This window comes from Protopterus annectens, chromosome 3.part0, assembly GCF_019279795.1.
Source record: "Protopterus annectens isolate FY-2018-M chromosome 3.part0, PAN1.0, whole genome shotgun sequence".
Lineage (NCBI taxonomy): Eukaryota > Metazoa > Chordata > Ceratodontiformes > Protopteridae > Protopterus > Protopterus annectens.
Genome location: NC_056731.1, coordinates 1,527,888,504 through 1,527,910,295, shown reverse-complemented (window position 1 = coordinate 1,527,910,295; position 21,792 = coordinate 1,527,888,504). Strand labels below are relative to the sequence as shown.

At 40.5% G+C, this 21,792-nt stretch overlaps 1 protein-coding gene across 1 annotated transcript in view; it reads left to right on the top strand.

Moving 5' to 3' along the window:
- LPIN2 (lipin 2) overlaps window positions 1-21,792 on the top strand; it is a 1,688,564-nt gene that overhangs the window by 583,623 nt on the left and 1,083,149 nt on the right. Inside the window, exon 8 of the mRNA XM_044065902.1 lies at window positions 16,616-16,803. Within this exon, the coding sequence (XP_043921837.1) occupies window positions 16,616-16,803 (188 nt within the window). The remainder of the gene's footprint in view (window positions 1-16,615; window positions 16,804-21,792) is intronic.

Below are 21,792 nucleotides of genomic sequence, written 5' to 3'. Positions count from 1 at the left end.
GGCAAGGTTGACCATTAAGCCCAGCATATGTCAGGTGGTTATGGCAGAGGTCTCCTACCTGGAACATAGAGTGGGGAATGGTAAGATCAGGCCAGAACCTGCCAAAGTAGAAGCCATTCAGGCTTGGCCTGCACCTGTTACCAAAAAAAAAACAGGTGAGGGGATCCTTAGGGACAGCAGGGTACTACAGAATGTTTGTCCCCAGTTATAGTACCATAGCTGCTCTCCTCACAGACCTGACAAGGAAGAACAGGCCAGATAAGGTAGTGTGGACCCCAGCATGTGAGCAGACATTCCAGGAGATTAACGAAGCTTTGGGAGAACACCCTGTGTTAGCCAGTCCAGATTACAGCAAAGAATTTGTTGTGCAGGTGGATGCTTTGAACCATGGGGTGGGGGCTGTACTTAGCCAGATTTCTTCAGAGGGAGAAGAGTATCCAGTGGTTTATCTCAGTCGTAGGCTCCAACCCAAGGAGGAATTTCATGTGGCTGTAGAAAAGGAATGTCTAGCCAATAGTGTGGGCACTGCTGAAACTTAAGCCTTATCTGTATGGAAGAAAATTCACTGTAGTGACGGATCACAATCCCGTAATATCGTTAAACAAAGCTAGCCAGCAAAATGCCAAGTTGCTAAGATGGAGCCTAGGGTTGCAAGCATATGTTCTTGTCAGTGCAGCATTGCAGAAGGATTAGCAATGCCAATGCAGATGGGCTCTCAAGACAGGGAATGGGGTAAGATATACTCAGCTACACACCTAACCCTCTCAAGCAACATTTCTCAAGGGTCACTTGAAAAAGCCAGCTTGAGTTCTCCAGGGGGGAGATGTGTGAAGATTGGCAAAGGCTGCCAACCTAGCCAGATAGAATTTTGTAGATAATTCTGTCATTTGTAAATATTAATGTAAGGCACAGGCTTGTTCTCTTAAATGTGAAAAGACTGCATTGGTTATTGAACTTACAAAAATGCAACAACAGTGCACTCTGCTGTATGAAAGCTAAGTGAAGCATTTTGACTGTCTTTGATGTCAAAATTCGGAGCCGATATGTCTGGTTGAAGGAATTCTGCTTGTTGTTTCGAGGCCAGAGTTAATGGCTAGAAATTGCATGTGTAATTTCTTTTATTGCTCTGTTTCCTGACCAGTTGCAAGATCAAATGGGCCATTAACCTCTGAGTTCTGTTAGCTTGGGAACCAGAAAGAAATAATGTAATCTGAAATGAATTAGTGATACTGTGTTGTCATTTAAGGAGAGAGAGAGAATGAGAGCATGAGAGCATTTTGTTCTGAGAACATCCAACTCACCACTCTGCCCGTTTTCTGAATGTAAGTAGGATCTTAGACTTTGGTGTTTCTCTTAGAAATAGCTAGGAATTAGGAAGATTAGAATAAGTATTTTTCTGTGATGTCAGAACTTTTTTACAGTATTATTTTAAACATTTCTGTGTGATCTCTCAACTCTTGACTAGCACTTTGTAGTAAGAAGTATTGTTTTGTTTTTATTATTTATTAAATATTTTTAAACCTGTCAACTGTGGTTGTTTTGTGTAAAGATAATTTAAGCTCTAAGAGTACGTTGCATATAAATAGTGATACTGTACCAAGTCACTCCAAATAAGTCTTGACTGTTTGTTTGCACTTACCATTTGAGTAATAATATTGCACAGTAATAATTGGACACCATTTTAAGGGTCTTTGAGTAGCTGATCAATATTAGCTGGGTGGTGGCAGTGATTACTACTGTATAGTCTGGGTAAATGGGGCACAGCTGGAGAACCTGTGCCAGCCTTCCCCAGGAGGGTCTGTGTGGTTGTATAAACTCTTATCTCAAAAGTGTGTGTGTCAACTACTTGGATAGGAACCCAAAGCACTGGTTGGACAGCGAAGGTGCTAGAGGTTTTAGCTTGCCCACTAGACTAGACCTTGTAGCTGTGCCAGTGGAGAGTCTTATTGGGGCTCTGGAGAGAAAGGGAGAAACCAGCCCCAGACTGACTGTGATCTGTGTGCTTTTAAGGGAAATAGTACTTTACTGTTTGTGTATTTATTATAGTTTTCCCTATATGGATGCTCCTCACTGGTGTTAGTGGTGAGGATTGGAGCTGCTTGATTGCAGGGCCAGTGCACGGGCATCACAAAGATGTGCAAGATTGCATTATAAATGTTCGGGTATGTTTGCGAGAATTTAAGAGTTAGGGTTAGGTAAGGGGATATATTTAGTGTTGTGTATGTTTGGTGGTGTATGTATTCTGTGTCTTTTTGCCCTTTGTGTAGTGGTGGTAAGTAAAAAGATTTTAGTAACGTATTGTGTAGGGTTGGTGTTCAGGGATAGGTTTGATACACATGAGAAAGGTGGTGTGGGGGTGGTGGTGAGAGAATGGCTGACCTGTACTATGCCGGTCATATTTGTAAGTCTTAGGAGTTGTATTTGAAGCCAGTTAACTAGAAATGCTTGTGCTGTACATATCTTCTTTCTTCTTCTTTCAGCTGCTCCCGTTAGGGGTCGCCACAGCAGATCAATGGTTTCCATTTCTTCCTGTCCTCTGCATCTTGCTCTGTCACACCAACCACCTGCATGTCCTCTCTCACCACATCCATAAACCTTATCTTAGGCCTTCCTCTTTTCCTGTTACCTGGCAGCTTCATCCTTAGCATCTTTTTCCCAATATACTCTGCATCCCTCCTCAGCACATGTCCAAACCAACGTAATCTTGCCTCTCTGCTGGCTTTGTGTGCAAACCTTCCAACCTGGGCTGACCCTCTAGTATACTTATTCCTAATTCTGTCCATCCTCGTCACACCGAGTGCAAATCTTAACATCTTCAGCTCTGCCACGTCAAGCTCTAACTCCTGCTTTTTTGTCAATGCCACTGTCTCCAACCCGTATAACATAGCTGGTCTCACTACCCTCTTTTAGACCTTCCCTTTCACTCTTACTGGTACTCTGTCACAAATCACTCCTGACACTCTTCTCCACCCACTCCATCCTGCCTGTAGTCTCTTCTTCATCTCTCTTCCGCACTCACCATTACTCTGAACTATTGATCCCAAGTATTTAAACTCATCCACCTTCGCCACCTCTACTCCCTGCATCCTCACCATTCCTCTGTCCTCCCTCTCATTCACACACACATTCTGTCTTAGTCCTGCTGACCTTCATTCCTCTTCTCTCTAGAGCATATCTCCATCTCTCCAGGGTCTCCTCCACCTGTTCCTTACTCCCACTATGGATCACAATGTCATCTGCAAACATCGTATTCCATGGGGACTCCTGTCTGATCTCGTCTATTAACCTGTCCATCACTATTGCAAATAAGAAAGGGCTCAGAGCTGATCCTTGATGTAAACCCACCTCCATCTTAAACACATCTGTCACTCCCACCGCAGACCTCACCGCTGTCACACTACCCTCATACATATCCTGTACCACTGTTACATACTTCTCTGACGCTCCCGACTTCCTCATACAATACCACAACTCCTCTCTAGGCACCCTGTCGTATGCTTTCTCTAAATCTACAAAGACACAATGCAACTCCTTCTGAACTTCTCTGTACTTCTCCATCAGCACTCTCAGAGCAAACATCGCATCTGTAGTGCTCTTTCCTGGCATGAAACCATACTGCTGATCACTAATAATCACCTTCCTTCTTAACCTAGCTTCCACTACTATTTCCCATAACTTCATGCTGTGACTGATCAGTTTAATCCCTCTGTAGTTACTACAGCTCTGCACATCACCCTTATTCTTAAAAAAATCGGTACCAAAACACTTTTTCTCCATTCCTCAGGCATCCTCTCACTTTCCAAGATTTCATTAAACAATCTAGTTAAAAACTCCACTGCTATTTCACCTAAACACCTCCATGCTTCCACAGTTATGTCATCTGGACCAACAGCCTTTCCGTTCTTCATCCTCTTCATAGCTATCCTTACTTCCTCCTTGCTAATCCACTGCACTTCATGATTCACTATCCGCACATCATCCAACCTTCTCTCCCTCTCATTCTCTTAATTCATCAGCCCCCCAAAGTACTCTTCCCATCTGCTCAACACACTCTCCTAGCTAGTGAGTACGTTTCCCTCATTATCCTTTATCACCCTTACCTGCTGCACATCTTTACTAGCTTGGTCCCTCTGTCTAGCCAATCGGTACAGGTCCTGATGTTCATCGTGCATACAGCTGCAGTCATAACAGATGGGTTCTCCTGCCGTCAGGCGGATCCTCGGTCGGCCGAATTCCGAATTCTAGGTCTGGCGTCGGTTGTCGTTGCTTCTTCCCTGACGTCAGTGCTACAGGGGTATAAAAGAACCAGCCGACGCCATGTTCTTCAGTCTTTCTTGCCGCGCGGTGCCCGAAGCAGAAGCAGTTCACAAGTGCCGGTCGGCCAGCTCCTGAGATTACGAAAAATTTGGAAAACCGAAGTCTTCTTAAAAGCTAAGTACCCCGTTGGGGAAACTTTTCTTGTCTCAGACTGATGTCAGACAAAGTTAATAATTGTATTTCTTGTGGAAAGCAAATACCGCATAAGGATTTCCATTCCCTCTGTATACCTTGTTTAGGCCCAGACCACGACGTTTCAGTCTGTCACTGTTGTGCTACATTCAACAAACGCACTATTAAGCGTCGGGCGGAGTTCGCCCAGCATTTTTTTTGGGAAAGCTTTCAACTATACCATGTCGTCGGATACTCCGACACTGGTTTTGTCTAAAAACCGCAAAGACAAGGACCGACACTCGAGGTCCGCGGCCTCTACCGACACCATGCCTAAGCCGACTACACGTGGTCCGGTTCTCAGTGAGGCGCCTACGCAGCCCCTGACTACCGACGACACATCTTTGGCGGTGTCTCCTGTACCCGAGGTCGCAGGCTCCTCGGCCCACACACCGACTACAGATACCGAAGCCACTCTTGGCGTTGAAACACAGAATGTGGACAGGTCCACCTCCACTCAAGGTGTCTTCAGACCTTCCTCTTCTTTCTCCATCAAGGCTTTCACCAAGTCTAAAGCAACCATGCACCCTAAGAGACCAGTTACACAGGGCCCATCTCCAGGCCCCATGCCTAAAAGACAGATGCTTAAAATGGCTGATGATTTAATTACTCTAATCAGAGGTTCTCAGCCACCTCCGGACAAAAGGCCCAGAGTGGAGGAAGATTCCCCCTCCTCTGATCAGGGATCCATTATTTCAGAACACTCTGATGATCAGGAACAGGCTTACTCCCCTTTTGAAGACTCTGATGCAGAGGGGTCTATTCCTTCTGTCCCCCCCCCCCCCTGAGGATTTCTCATTTGGGGAAACTTTGCACACCTTAAGGGAGCACTTCCACTGGGAAGGCCAGGATTATTCAGATTCCAAGAAAAGGCTCAGGGAATTTCTTTTGTTACCCCAGCACAGGCCTCTGGCTATACCTCCTGTCTTGGACATCCTAGATGATGTTTACTCGGAGGCCTGCCTTAACCCGGACTCTCTACCTCCAGCTCCAGTTAAGCCTGACAGGTACTACAGGGTTCCTGACTCACACCAATTTCTTTACAAAAGCCATGCTGCTGACCTAGAAACCATCTCACAGGGACCCAAGGGGGTTAAGGCTTCCATTGCCAAAAATCCATTGCCTTCCGAGAGAGATTCCAGATCCTTAGAAAGGTGGGGAAAAAAGGTATATACCTCGGCTACCTTAACCATGAGGGCCTTAAACTGTCAGTTTCATATGCTAAAATACCAACAGTTTCTGTTATCTCAGTTGAAAAGTAAAATGTCACAACCTGAACAACCAGACTTGAAGGAGTTGCAGGATTTGATGCATAGTGCAGAACAAGTGGGTAAACATACCTTACAATGTGGTTTTGATGCTCTAGAGGCCTCATGTAGAGCTGCTGTTACAGGCTCAGTCATACGCAGGCATGCTTGGCTCAAGGAACAAACCTTGCCTGATCATGTCGAAGCTAAATTACTAGATGCCCCACTTCAAAAGGATGTACTATTTGGGGCAAATGCTGAGGAAGTATTATGAAAAATGGAGGAAAAAGCTAAATCAATGCAAACGGTGAAAGAATTTCTGCAGGTTCAACCACCACGTTTTAGTAGAAATTGGCCTTCCAAAAACTAGTCCTTTCCTGCCACGGACAGACCCCAAAGAGGCAGATACAGGCGCCCGAGGGGCAGAGGACAACCACAAGGATCGTACAGAGGCAGAAAATGGCAAGCTCCTACACTAAGAGGTGGTGAGGACAACTCACAATCTTTCAGAAAGCAAACCCAATGACTTTCCCCTTTGCAGGCCAACCAGGTCTCAAATGGCAGCCCCCTTAGGAGGAAAGCTGGCACTATTCTCGAAAAATTGGCATGTTGTTACAAAGGACAAATGGATCCTGGACATTATAAACAGAGGCTACAAATTTCACTTTCATACCCTTCCAAAAATGAGAGGCATGCCAAAACTGCCACACAATCAAAGGGCAGAGGCACAAAAGCAAATTTCAGATCTTATAAACATGAAAACTATTCAAGAGGTACCTACACACGAACAAGGTCAAGGTTTTTATTCCAGGCTATTTCTGGTGCCAAGGAAGGGAAAAGATTGGAGACCTATTTTGGATCTTTCCATCCTAAACACATTCTTACTCGTACCAAAATTCAAGATGCTCACTCTACAGCAACTTCTTCCCATGCTGGGCAAGGAGTCTTGGCTGGTAACATTGGACCTCAAGGAGGCATACCTGCATGTCCCAATCAGACAGAATTGCAGAAGATACCTCAGATTTCTTGCAGGTTCAACCCATTATCAATTCTCTGCATTGCCCTTTGGCTTATCTACTGCCCAGAGTATTCACGAAATGCCTGGCATCAGTAATTGCCTACTGCAGACTTCAAGGGATACAAATATACCCTTATTTGGACGACTGCCTGATCCAAGCGGACAGCAAGCACATTCTTCTGAAACATCTGGCTTATGTAATAATGTTATTAAACTCTCTGGGATACACAGTCAACAAAGAGAAATCAAGGCTAATACCCTCTCGAAATATAATTTTCCTGGGTGCCAATTTGGACACTAACACCCAGATGGCCTACCTCATGCCACAGAAGCAGGGGCAACTAATTCAATACTTCAAAACACTGGCAAATTGCACCAGGCTGACTGCAAGGAAAATCCTGCAGGCTCTGGGATTCATGGCATCTTGCATCTTGCTAATCCCATGTGCAAAGCTGCATATGAGAAAACTACAATGGTACCTAAAAAACATATGGTCTCAACACAGCCACAGTTTGGAAACAATAATACCACTACTTCCATGTCTGCAAAAGGAATTTCTGTGGTGGGCTCAAGCATGTCAAGCAAACACAGGTCTTCCATTCAGCAAGCCTCAAGCAACCAGGTCAACTATTGATAAGAACGGACAACACCACAGTTATGTGGTACATAAACAAGCAGGGGGGAACACATTCCTATCCCCTATGTAGACTGGCCATATCACTTTGGAACATGGCCATGGACTTACAAATGGAACTACAAGCACAGTACTTGCCAGGCAAGGAAAACACGCTGGCAGACAACCTAAGCAGAAATATGACAGATCCTCACGAATGGATGTTGCATCCAAAACTTTTTACAGAAATAATCCAAGAATGGGGAAGGCCAGACATAGATCTCTTTGCTTCCCACAAAAATCATCAATTGACAAAATTCTGCTCGAGGACCTTCCACCCAAAGGCCTGGAGAGTGGACGCTCTCTCTTTCAGCTGGACATCAATGACAGTTTATGCCTTCCCGCCTCTTCCTCTGCTGCCCAAAGTCCTATTGAAGACCAGAGCAGACAGACCAGAGATGATCCTCATTGCTCCGGATTGGCCAAGGCAACACTGGTACCCACTCCTGAGGAGCCTGACTCATTCCCCTCCATGGACCCTGCCTCTAATGCCTGTTTTTCTGACTCAGCACAGCTTCAAAACTCTTTACAGTCAGCTAAAAACACTCAATCTAGCCACATGGAAGATTCCTTGGCATCACAGCAGGCCCTACTCTCCAAGGAGGTGCAGGATGTCATTTTGGAGGCCAGAAGGCCATCAACTAGAAAAGCTTACTCCGCAAAATGGAAACGTTTTTGTGTCTGGAATGAGAAAAAGGGCCAGAACCCTGTAAAACTGAATTCACCTCAAATACTACAATATTTGGCTGAACTACTAAGCAGTGGACTTTTGTTCTCTTCCATCAAAATCCATGCCTCAGCCATTTCTGCAGAATACAACACTGATCCTCCTTTATTCTCTCACCCTCTTTTAAGACAGTTCCTCAGAGGGGCTAAGAATTTAAGACCTCCAAGGAAACAACCAATACCTGTTTGGGATCCAAATTTCATTCTGGAAAAACTGACTTTGCCTCCTTTTGAGCCAGCTGCTTCATCAGATTTGCAATATTTGTCCTGGAAAACAGCTTTCCTTCTGGCTATCACTTCAGCTCGTAGAGTTTCAGAACTACAGGCCCTCATGGCTGTCCAGCCTTTTATCATCTTCCATCAGGACAGAGTTTCATTACGAACCAACCCTTCCTTTATGCCTAAAGTGGTATCCAGGGTAGCTTTAAATCAGGCCATACATTTACCTACTTTTTATCCCAATCCTCAAAACAAAGGGAGAGATTACTACATTCCTTGGACATCCACAGGCAACTGCGTTATTATTTGGACAGAACAAAGCCTTTCAGAAAATCAGAACAGCTCTTTGTGGCCTATGCGGTAGGAGCTCCAGGAAAGCCAATTTCCAAGCAGACAATCTCAAAATGGATAGCCCACTGCATACGCTTTTGCTATTCCTTTCATGGCAAAACTGTTCCTACAGGCATTAGAACTCACTCCACCAGGGCCACAGCCACCTCTGCAGCCTTCCTCAGAGGAGTTCCTACCAAGGATATCTTGGAAGCAGCCACTTGGAGTTCTGTGCATACCTTCTCCAAACACTGCAACCTACCATTATACTCCAAATCTAGAGCAGGTTTTGCCACTGCAGTCTTGCAGGGCATTTTGGCTCCTCCTAGTTCCACCTAGTGCCTACCACCCCTTTCTTAGCTTTGGGATTCTACCCATCTGTTATGACTGCAGCTGTATGCACGATGAGCATAGTACAGTTTTGTACCTACCATAAATGTAGATGTTCGAGTGCTAATACAGCTGCAGTCCAGGTTTCCCTCCCTCCTTCCCCTCTAGGGGTATTCTTTTATGGTGTATTTGCTTGCAACTACTGTTTTTTGATTATATTGCATTGCATTACTTCATAATTTTATGTATTGCCTTCCTTCTGGGGGCACCTGACATCTGGGGCAAGAAAAACTGAGGAACATGGCGTCGGCTGGTTCTTTTATACCCCTGTAGCACTGACGTCAGGGAAGAAGCGACGACAACCGATGCCGGACCTAGACTTTGGAATTCGGCCGACCGAGGACCCGCCTGACGGCAGGAGAACCCATCTGTTCTGACTGCAGCTGTATTAGCACTCAAACATCTACATTTATGGTAGGTACAAAACTGTACTTTCTCCCTCCTTAGTGTACAACCTTTTATACAACTCTTCATACGCCTTAGTCTTCGCCACCTCTCTTTTTGCCATACACCTCATCTCCTTATACTCTTGTTTACTTTCTTAGTCTGTCTGATAATCCCACTTCTTCACCATCCTCTTTCTCTGTATACTCTCCTATACTTCTTCATTCCACCACCAGGTCTCCTTGTCCTCCTTCCTCTTTCCAGATGTCACACCAAGCACCTTTCTAGCCATCTCTCGTACTAGCTCTGCTGTAGTTACCCAGCTATTCTGTAACTCTTCACTGCCACCCAGTGCCTGTCTTAACGCTTCCATGAACATCACCTCACAATTACCCTTTTTCAGTTTCCACCATTTGATCCTTGGTGCTGCCCTCACACTCATCCTCCTCCTCTTGATCACCAATGTCATCCACCATCCTATGCTGCCTAACTACACTTTCCCCTGCCACCACTTTACAGTCTCCAATCTCCTTCAGACTGGCACTTCTACATAAGATATAATCCACCTGTGTGCATCTTCCTCCACTCTTGTACGTCACCCTATGCTCCTCCCTCTTGTTAAAATACGTATTCATCACAGCCATGTCCATCCTTTTCGCAAAATCCACTACCATCTGACCTTCTGCATTCCTTTGCTTAACACCATACCTACCCATCACTTCCTCATCCCCTCTGTTCCCTTCACCAACATGCCCATTGAAATCTGCTCCGATCACCAGTCTCTCACCCTTGGGTGCATTCATCACCAATTCATCCAACTCGCTCCAAAATTTTTCTTTCTCATCCATTGCACACCCAACTTGTGGAGCATATGCACTAACAACATTCATCATTACACCATCAATTTCCAGCTTCATAAACATTACTCTATCCGACACTCTTTTCACTTCCAAAACACTCTTAGCATACTGTTACTTCGGGATAATGCTTACGCCATTTCTTCTCCCATCCACACCATGATAAAACAATTTGAAACCGCCTCCGATACACCTAGCCTTGCACGCCTTCCATCTGGTCTCTTGCACACACAATATACCAACCTTCCTTCGGTCCATCATATCAGCTAACTCTCTCCCTATACCAGTCATACTGCCAACATTCAAAGTTCTGACCCTCACTATCACAGTCCTAGCCTTTACCTGCCTTCGGGCATGCCTTCTCCCTCTTCTTTTTCAGCCAACAGTAGCCCAATTTCCGCCAGCATCCTGTTGGCCAACAGTACCAGTGGCGGTCGTTGTTAACCCGGGCCATGACCGATCCGGTATGTATATCATTGTCTGCATGTATGATTTGGCAAAGTTTTATGCCGGATGCCCTTCCTGACGCAACCCTCCCCATTTATCCGGGCTTGGGACCGGCACAAAGAAATGCATTGGCTTGTGCATCCCCAGTGGTTGGGTTGTGCTGTTACATATAACATATGTAAATAGTGAATGAAATGTTGAGTGGCAGCATTATTGCAGTATAATTTAGCATGGTGCAATCTGAAATATCTGTGCATTTATTTTGGGGCACATTTATGTCATGCTAGTTAAAAAGCTACTGAGAAAAGTACTTTGCCTTGCAAGCTATGCCTTAATACTTAACTTACTGTTTGTTTCATATAACCAGCTTTTCTAGAAGGTTCAAGGCACAGTGTAAGGGATAAATTATTTTTTCTGGCTTTCTTTACTATTGTAATAGAGTAAATTGAGGGCAGGTTGAGGTACAGATCTGTATGACACATTGTTGTCAGTATGACTTTAACTTGATTTTGATAAGTTTATTTAAAAAAAAAGTTTGAAGAAAGAAAAGGACTGCTTTCCCTAAATGATTTAGGGTGTTATTGTCAAGTAAATCAAAACCAGTCTGAAGAGCAGCTTAGCTCTGTACTTAATGCCTGCTGGAAATGTGCTATGCTGAAGGGTACATATGGTTGGTGGTTTAGAGCCTTGCACAAATGTTGCATAATATGGCACTGATTATTACCTAGTGTGGTACCTAACCAGCAACTGATGCCCCTCTAGTTGTGTGGGTACAGATAACATATTGTGTATATGAGGTCTTGTGGCAGGGACTAAATAATTTAGTATTTAATTTATCGGAACTTTCACTTACGGACACGGATTAATAACGTACTTAACAAGGGTTTATCATTTATACCTGCACAGGTCAGCAACATTTCAGACACATTGACTGATTTAAGAGCGTTTGCTCGCAATATAGCATTAAAATTGTTTTTTAAGAAAGGGCAACAGAACACTAATAATGAATCTAAATGTGAATGTTTTAAAAGGAAAAGTGTTTTTACACCTGTAATGCATCCATTTATTGAGTGTTTTATTAAGGCTTGTGAGAAGGATTTGTACAGATACTATGCTAATCAGAGTAACAATTCTTTTTCTGCTTTTTACAATCTTACTAAAGAAGAATGGGCATCCATTAATACATTAGTTAAGAATACAAAGGTTACGATTAGGCCAGCAGATAAGGGGGGGGGGGGCTAGTATTAATGAATACAAAGGATTATGTGATGCATATGAATTTATTACTACAAGACAATGATACATATAAGTTGGTAGATATATGAGAATGATATATCAAGTACATCAGGAATTGTATGATTTAATGGCATGCAGACAAATTAATCATGATTTTTATTTATTTATATTAATTGAGCATCCAACTATACCATATATTAAAGGTCTCCCCAAAATGCTCAAGGGCATTTTACCCCCACCTCTTCGACCTATAGTGGTAGGGCATAATTGGGTCACTGAGAACATTTCCATATTTATTGAAAAAAGACTAAAACCATTGGTCTTTAACATCCCCACTATTTTGAGGGACTCTTATCAACTTTTAGAAAATATAAAGAACTTAGATTGTGTTATATTAGAATCACATCTATTAGTCACACTTGATGTGAAGAATCTCTTCACTGCCATTCCAAATTCATATGGACTGGAAGCCATTAGGACTCTCTTGAATAAGAATCAGAAATATAATAACAATGAACAGATTTTATTGAATACCTTACTAGAAATAGTATTGACCAATAATATTTTGACCTTTAATGATCTATTCTATATTCAACAGTGGGGGGGTGGCTATGGGCACCCCCTGCGCGAACACCTACGCCAATTTGGTAGTATATAATTGGGAAACCACCTGTTTGTTTCCCCATCAGACATATAATAAAGTCCTTTTATATTATAGGTTTGTTGATGATATACTATTGGTGTGGGCTGGTACTATTGAGGAATTAGAAAATTTTATATCGGAATTAGAACAGACTACAGATTTTCTAAGGTTCTCGATTGAATATTCAGTAACGGACATAAACTTTTTAGACTTAAACATTAAGAAGGATGGAAAAGGTGGACTCACAACATCATTGTTTAGGAAAGCATGCTGGAAGAACACCTTGTTACAATATAACAGCATGCATCCTAGGTTTATATTTAAGAACATTGTCAAGGAGCAATATATGAGGATTAATAGACTGTCAGGAAACAGATGAACGTAACAAGGAATTCAATAAATTAGAGAAATTATTTCTATATAGGGGTTATGATCCAGAAATGATAGGTAGAATAAAGGAGACTTTTATCAGTGATAAATTCGAAACCAAATACATCTACCACACATCATTTAGACATCATCATACTAAGTATGACACATCTAGATTTTGTTTTCAAACTAGCTACACTAGTGATAATAAACATTTAGTAAATATAATCATGAAGAATTGGCACATTTTGACTACAGATGATGAAATTAAACAATTGATAGGTACAAGACCAACCTTCACATATAAGAACATGAAGAATTTAAAGAGGATATTATGTATTGAGAAAAAGTTAACACCTTCTATTGAAACAAGTATGAATAAAAATGGAATGGGGACCCATGCCTGTGGGAAATGTAACTCATGTCCTTGGATATCCAAAGAAACATCTTTTACACATCCTGAACTACTTTGCAAGTTTGAATCTAGATTTATAGCCACCTGTGAGGACAAAAATGTTATCTACCTTGCAACTTGTGAATTATGTTAGGTCTTCTATATAGGCATGACTACGAGACGACTGAGAGATAGAATACAAGAACATATCTATGCTATTAAGAAAGCAGATCATAAAAATGCCCTTGCTAAGCATGTTTTGGAAAATCCTGAACATAATTTTAGGTTCAGGATATTACAGAAAAGGGAACTAAATATAAGAAAAGGGGATAATTTTAATGATCTAGAAAGTTTGGAATTAAGTTGGATATTAAAATTTAGGGCTCAGTACCATCCTGGATTAAATACATATATTAGTATTAGATCATTTTTAAAGAAACATAAATATAAATAAGTTATAATATAAGTAAATAATATGATATATATTTTTTTATACATCCCTATATATGTATTAAAGTATTTTTGCATTTATTTTTTGCATACATTTAACTTATATATTTTATTTTATTATTTATTATATGCACATATTATGTAGTTTATTATACTCCATACATTGTTTTAACTTAGTAGTGAAAAATGATTTCTATAATAGCAAGATACTGATCTGCATGCTATTAGGCAGCTTAAATCATAGCCATATATAGGCATTATTTATGTATTTATTGTCTGTTGAGATATAGATTGTATTAACATCATATAATATTACATAACATCAACATGTTATCATTATTTTTATTATTATTATTATATTCATCATTATTGTACCATTTTTATTTTCATCTTTATTCTTATTTGTACACTTGAGATGGCGTTGATTCATGCTATTTCAGGATGATGCCCATTTCAGCAGAGAGAATTTGTTTCATTTTATGAGTCAACTAAGTGTTTAATATGCTGCTATTCATATAACAATTAATTGTTTGATTTTAATTGAATGATTGATGATTTTAAATTAATTGGATTTGTATAAAAGAATGCTAGTGTGTGTGTATAATTAATCTGAAGAAGCGTGCCTTTTGGATGCACACGAAAGCGCTTATTTCCTGTTAAAATAAAGATTTGGATTTATACGTGGTGGTTCGACTTCCAATTTTTTCTTCTGCATGTATGATTTGGCAAAGTTTTATGCCGGATGCCCTTCCTGACGCAACCCTCCCCATTTATCCGGGCTTGGGACCGGCACAAAGAAATGCATTGGCTTGTGCATCCCCAGTGGCTGGGTTGTGCTGTTACATATAACATATGTAAATAGTGAATGAAATGTGGCAGCATTATTGCAGTATAATTTAGCATGGTGCAATCTGAAATATCTGTGCATTTATTTTGGGGCACATTTATGTCATGGTACTTAAAAAGCTACTGAGAAAAGTACTTTGCCTTGCAAGCTATGCCTTAATACTTAACTTACTGTTTGTTTCATATAACCAGCTTTTCTAGAAGGTTCAAGGCACAGTGTAAGGGATAAATTATTTTTTCTGGCTTTCTTTACTATTGTAATAGAGTAAATTGAGGGCAGGTTGAGGTACAGATCTGTATGACACATTGTTGTCAGTATGACTTTAACTTGATTTTGATAAGTTTATTTAAAAAAAAAGTTTGAAGAAAGAAAAGGACTGCTTTCCCTAAATGATTTAGGGTGTTATTGTCAAGTAAATCAAAACCAGTCTGAAGAGCAGCTTAGATCTGTACTTAATGCCTGCTGGAAATGTGCTATGCTGAAGGGTACATATGGTTGGTGGTTTAGAGCCTTGCACAAATGTTGCATAATATGGCACGGATTATTACCTAGTGTGGTACTTAACCAGCAACTGATGCCCCTCAAGTTGTGTGGGTACAGATAACATATTGTGTATATGAGGTCTTGTGGCAGCAGGTATGATGTGTTTATTTGGAGTGGTAAAGTGTCTGCTAGTTGTTGTGACTGGAAATTGCTTTATATGGAGCTTCTTGCTGCAAATGATTTAGCCTGGCTTTCTACTTGGATTGGAATAGGTTTGCTTGCTGCAAATTATTTCAATTGTAAATTGACAGGTGAATCAGAAACCAGAGCAGCAAATAGCTCCCACCAGTATTCACAGGAGTCTGTAATAAAAAAAAAAAAAAAAAAGTATGAGGTATTACCTACTAACAATTTCACAAGTCAGATTTTTGTTGTGTATTGGATATATTAGATGCTCCACAGTAAAATGTTGCATTTTCTATTTTGGAAGTGGAAAACCAGTATAATGTAATGATATATGGTAATGATATGCAGTCTGTTCATGCTTTATGCATCAAAGTCTATATTGTAACTCTCAGGTAGATAGCAAATACTGTGGAGGTGTGATGGGGAAGAAAGGTAATTGTGAACATATTTTCTGGGAGTGTAATGAGTTGGCAGACTTTGAAAATTCCCTGCAGACTACTTTATCAGAAATACTGGGTGAGCAAATTAGTATAAGTAAATAATTTTGCTGTGTACAGAATCGGAATTCCCTAGACGTAGGTAAGGCCTTGCTGAGTTTAATTATGGTGACTGCCAAAAAGCTTTTACTAGACAGTGGAAATCGGTCTAAACCAACTGTTTTAAAACTTGTGAATGTAGTAGCAGAGGTAAAACAACTGCAAACTGGATCTTTAGAAAGGGGTAGGAGCAAATTACACAGATGAAAAAATGGGATTTGTGGGATCAATACATGCAGAGAAGGAATGAGTTTTAAAAGAAGGCAAGATTTGAATAAGCTATGTAATGTTTGACGGTGACTGGCTAGATTACAAGTGATGTATAATGTTTGCATTTAAAATTGTCAGTAAGGTTTGTTTTCTTTTATATAAATGTGTAATTGTCTGTCATAAGTGATAATTTAATTGATGCTTAATGTTAAAGTTGATATTGCAACCATAAAATTCCTTGGGGATATTGACACACATCAGCAATATTTCGGTAAAATTGGGAAAAGCTTGACTAAGCTTAAAATGGCCATCTATGATGATGCACAAGTTGTGATCACTTCGTTTTAGTCTTTTGCAATTATTACTTTCTGGTTTTGTAATCTTCCTAATGGTAAGCCAAATGTTGCACAATACAGTTATTTTTAGACATCCTTAAATGGTATAAGTATTCTAAGAATTCCTCTCTGTTTACTCACCGACAGTGAGTGTGATCCCAGTTCCAGGCTATGGCATGAGTCTGAAACCCGCTCAGGATCTCAGTCACCACAGTCTGTGGAGAGTGCTGCTGCTGACAGTGGTACAGAATGTTTGTCTGACTCGCCTAATGACCAGCCAGATGTTACTCTCTCTCTTTATGGTGGACTTGGTGAGAACACAGAGATCGATAAAGGTATGTATTGGATAATGTATTTAACAACTGGCATCTGCATGCTGTAAAACATTAAATGATGTAGTCGTAAAGTAAATATTTAGTGCATGTGTAATGGTATCCTGCTTAGTTGTTTTATTAGATGAAATGGCTCTTGTGTTCATTTCTTATGTAGCCAAATTTACTGTGGTCTACTACTGACTTTACTTGAAAGCAACTTTATAGTGTGGAAGCTGTGATGATTTTATTTTTTTTCCATGTCATCATAGAGATTTATTACTGTAGTGTGGCCCCATTTGAGGCTGCTGTCCTCCAGGCTGTGGAATTTGGGTTGTACTGTTTTCCCTTTTTCATTGTCTGGTTTCACTGTCATTCACTGATGGGTTAGTGAAAATAAGTTGTCCCAAAGCAGAAGTTATCAGCTATATCTGAAATTGAATGCATTAACTCTTCATTGTAGTTTTTAGTTTAAAGTTTGCATAATGTGCAGTTTTCAGTTCCTAGTGCTGGCTTGTAGTATTGGAGCTATAGTGCAGTTTTAGTAGATAAAGATGTTAGAAATGATTGTGGAGGGCTGTGTGGAAAATACACTGTTTACTGTACTGCAAGAACATCTGACAAGCAAATGAAAATGAGTTAAATGTTTTAAGGAAAAAAAAGATCTGAAACGTTGTACAACATTTTAGTCTTGTAAAAAAGTTTTGATTACATTGCTTTTGCAAGGTCTGTTGTAATCAGTAGCAAACAGTTTAATTTTGCTCAAACTGAGCCGAGACATTCTTTATATGCAATTGATGATCATAAGGAAGTAACATACAGCACTTTAAAATTATCTTAAGAAAGCAAAAAAAAAAAAAATAATCATTTGTTTGGATTAAAGCATTATATCGCCTTCTCAGGCTTTAAAAGAACACCTAGCTATAAAGTATTTGAAACTGCATCTGATTTTTTTTTTTTTGATTCAGAGAAAAGGCAGGTCACAGTGAAGCAATACACAGCATTTTGCTTTTGATAAAAAAAAAAAAAAAAACGTACTGCTTTCATGGTCACTGTCAGAAGTGCTAAAACACATTTCTTTCACAGTTGCTATAGGAACTGGTAGAAAACAAAAATAAAACTGCTTTTATACGATTCATATAAAAATCTAACTGTGGAAAATCAGTGCATTTAGCTGTTGATGAAAAAAATTGTTGCATTGACAAGTGGTATTGGAAGTGCTGACTTACGGCTGAAACTTTGCATAAGCTGAACGTAAACATTCTTAATTTGCAATGAATGATCAGGGGAAGCAACCTACAACATTCTGCTGTTGATGGGAATAGTAAAAAAATACTTAGTGCAGAGGGTTATAGCTCTGATTGTGACCTAAGGCGGTGGTCTGTAACCTTTTTTGCACCAAGGACTGGTTTCATGTAAGAAAAATTTCCACTGACTGGCCATGTGCGAATAATAAAGTGCATATTTATTTATTTGACATTAGTTTACCGGGAGGCTCGATTGGATTATAAGTCCATTTTCAGCTGGGACCCAGGGAGAAAAGCTCCAAAGCACAGTAAAAAGACAGTTGACAGTTACCAAAAAAAGTGTACATTCTGTTTAACAGCATAACATTGATCTCCTATGGTTGAGAGGTACAGAAACCTGATAGCAACCTTATTGACTTTCTAAGTTTTTAACAGCAAGATTTAAAATTTGTCCTTATTTGGCTGTGTCCAGCATACCTCTCAACTGTACAGATTTTCACAGAATGTCCAGATTTTTGTCTCATCTGTTTGGCCTGTTACTCATAAAATAGTTTTCTGGCATATCACTGACAGATCATTGAGGTTTGAAGTCCGAAAATAATGACAGACAGTTGAGTTTTAAACTCCATACCCTTAGAAAATACATGCTAATGCAAAATCTGTATTTCTATCTACTTTCTAAGTTTGTAAGAACACTACTTGAGTGCCCCTATTTTTGGGCCTTTGTCCCCCCATTATTTTTAGCTTTGTCCAGATTTCTTGCTCTGAGGTCGAGAGGTACGTGTCCAAATTTATTGTGTGAGAGGCTGAATGGTATGGTCGAGTGGTACGTAAACCTAATGGCAACCTTATTGACTTTCTATGTTTATAAAAGCAGTATTTAAAATATGTCCCTATTTGTGGCTCTGTCCAGCATACCTGTCAACTGTCCAGATTTTTGCTTCATATTTTTGGTCTATTTCTCATAAAATTGTGGTTTTCTGACAAATCTCTAGCAAAACTTTGAGGACTGAAGTCAGTAAATAATGGCAGACAATTGAATTTCAGGCCTCGTATCCTTCAGACAATTCATGCTAATGCAAAACCTGTTATTTTGTCAACTTTCTAAGTTTGTAAGAGCAATATTTAAAAAGTGTCCCTATTTTTGGTCCTTTGTCCCCTTGTGATTTGTGGCTTTGTTTAGATTTGTTGCTCTAACAGGTTGAGAAGTGTGCTGTCTAGATTTATTGTGCAAGAGGTTTAATGTTATGGTCGAGAGGTATACAAACCTCATTGCTGCTACCAGGGATCATTCCACTCTTCACATTCTCACACACACACACACACAGACACGTGCACCCACACACACATAGGCGTACACAGTCTCTTGCTTACGTGTGCGCATTCACTCACATTAGCTAATTCGTCACTCTCTTGATCTTTGACACACACACGGACTCTTCTACTTTCATGCACGCATTCATTTACACACGCAGATAGAAACATATACACACACACACACACACACACACACACACACACACACACACACACACACACACACACACACACACACACACACTTTTTTTAGTTTCCTTGACTTATTTTACACTCGCTAAACAGCGAAAGCACTGCTTAATGAGTGTAAAATAATGGCTTGATCAATCTCACTGCTCACTCTCATACACACACACAGTCTCTCTTTTTCACACACATACATTCTGCTTTCATGCTCGCTTTCACTCACATGGAGACAGACACAAACACACGCATACATATATATATATATATATATATATATATATATATATACACATACATACAGATAATTCACTTGGTACTTTTCCGTTATCAGGGCAACACTATAAATGCGGTAGGTAGCGGTTGTAATATTCGCACAGCCATTATCTTTCATAAGTGTATTACTATAGGGGGGATTGGCAGGAGCTGCATCAGTTTTGTCTTTTTTTTTTTTTTTTTAAATTACATCACAGTTATGAAGTGGTTGGCCAACAGGCTACCTGACAAGCTCTGCTAACAGCGAGGCTTCCGAGCATCGAGTAGCGCATGGACGGTGTTGCCTGATAGAGCTGCAACACTTGTCTGTGTTTCTTTAATAGGAACTAGTACTCGCTCATCCCATTGTCCAGTGCAGTTTAAAATAGCTACGGGAAGCTTTAGAAGTGGTCACTGCTTTGGGAAAATCTCCCAATGGTGTTAGCCCTGAAGCATTTTATGTGAAGAGGCAGCTACAGCGTTGATACTGGTACCTTGACACCGGTAACACCCATTCTTCAGTAACTTAATAGTATGGGATTTTTAGATTTTACATTTTAAGAAACATTTTGTATTGTGTGTAAACTATTTTTTTTTTTTTTTTTTTTTTTTTTTTTTTACACATGGGAGTCGTGGTTTGCTGCTAACACTTAACTACAGAGGGTTTGACAGCAGCTACATCACTTTTCTGTGGGCAATCTATCGTGTTTATAACCATGTAAAATAAAGAAGTCACAAATGAGAACCATTTTAGAGCAAAAAATCATTGACAAAACTATCTCTAGTATGAAGTGGTTGGCCAACAGACATATGGAAGCTAACAAGGTTGGCAATAAACATGCAGACTATAACAGCGGGGATTTCAAGCAGCAGCTACCGCATTTACAGCGTTGCCCTGATAACGGAAAAGTACCATTCAGTTTTTAGTTTCACTCTGTGCCTGGCTGCCAGGTACCAAATGATCCACATCCCAGTGGTTGGGGACTACTGCCCTAGGGGATCAGATTACAAGTAGCATCCTAGGTGCTGGAAGAGCTAGAATGGAGGGATGGGAAGTGAACGGTATGCAGCTTGTCTATTCGAGGAGGATTGGTGATTTTCTGATGCAGCAAGAGCTACTGTGAGGAGGCCATGCACTTGCTGCCCCCAAATTTGGTTAAGTTAGCCCTCTTGGTTGTTATGTGAAGAAGCATGCATCCTAGTAGGAGAGTCCCATAGTGATGTGGCTTCTAACAATGGCCAACAATTGTGAGATTGGGGGCGAAAGGAAATGTTTGCACAGCTGATGCTTTTGGTGGTGGAGGACTGCAGCAGGGTTGTAGAGCCAGGTAGTTCCCAGGCTTGGAGACAATAGGGGTAACTCCTGAAGCATATACTGTAAGGGGTTGGTTGAAGATGGAGTCCCACGACAGCTGTACACATCCACCTGTCTCTATGAATGAATGGGCTTGAGACATGGGAGGAGGATACAATAATAGACATGAGGGAGAAAGCATCTATGAAAAAGCTTTCCCAGGTGCAGAAGTGCTAACAAACAAGTGAAGCACATAATTCAAATGAAAAAAAATGCTGGGACACAGCTTACAACATTTTTACTCTTCATTAAAAGATTTGTTATATTGTTTTCACAAACACTGTCCGATGTTGTAATAAGCAGCTGAAACTGAACTTACCCAAGCTGAACTGAAACATTTGTGCTTTGCAGTTTGAATGAAGGAAGCAACCTAACATTTTTTTTAAGTGAAACCTTGTACAGCTTTCAAAAGCAGCATCAGAAGCTTTGCCAAATGAGTGGTAAAGCTCGTCAGGTTCTTAGTTTCGTACCCTCATTACAGTGTAATGTTCAAAGCTTTTTCTGTATCCCCAGAAAGTCTTGTATGAAAGATACTCATTGAATCAATTATGTCAGCACAACCCAGTGCAACAGTTTTTGAGGTAGCTGATACTTGGTAAAGTTTTGATTACTCCTTTTTAAAGCCACTTCGCTGTGTATTACAATATTCACTTTGTC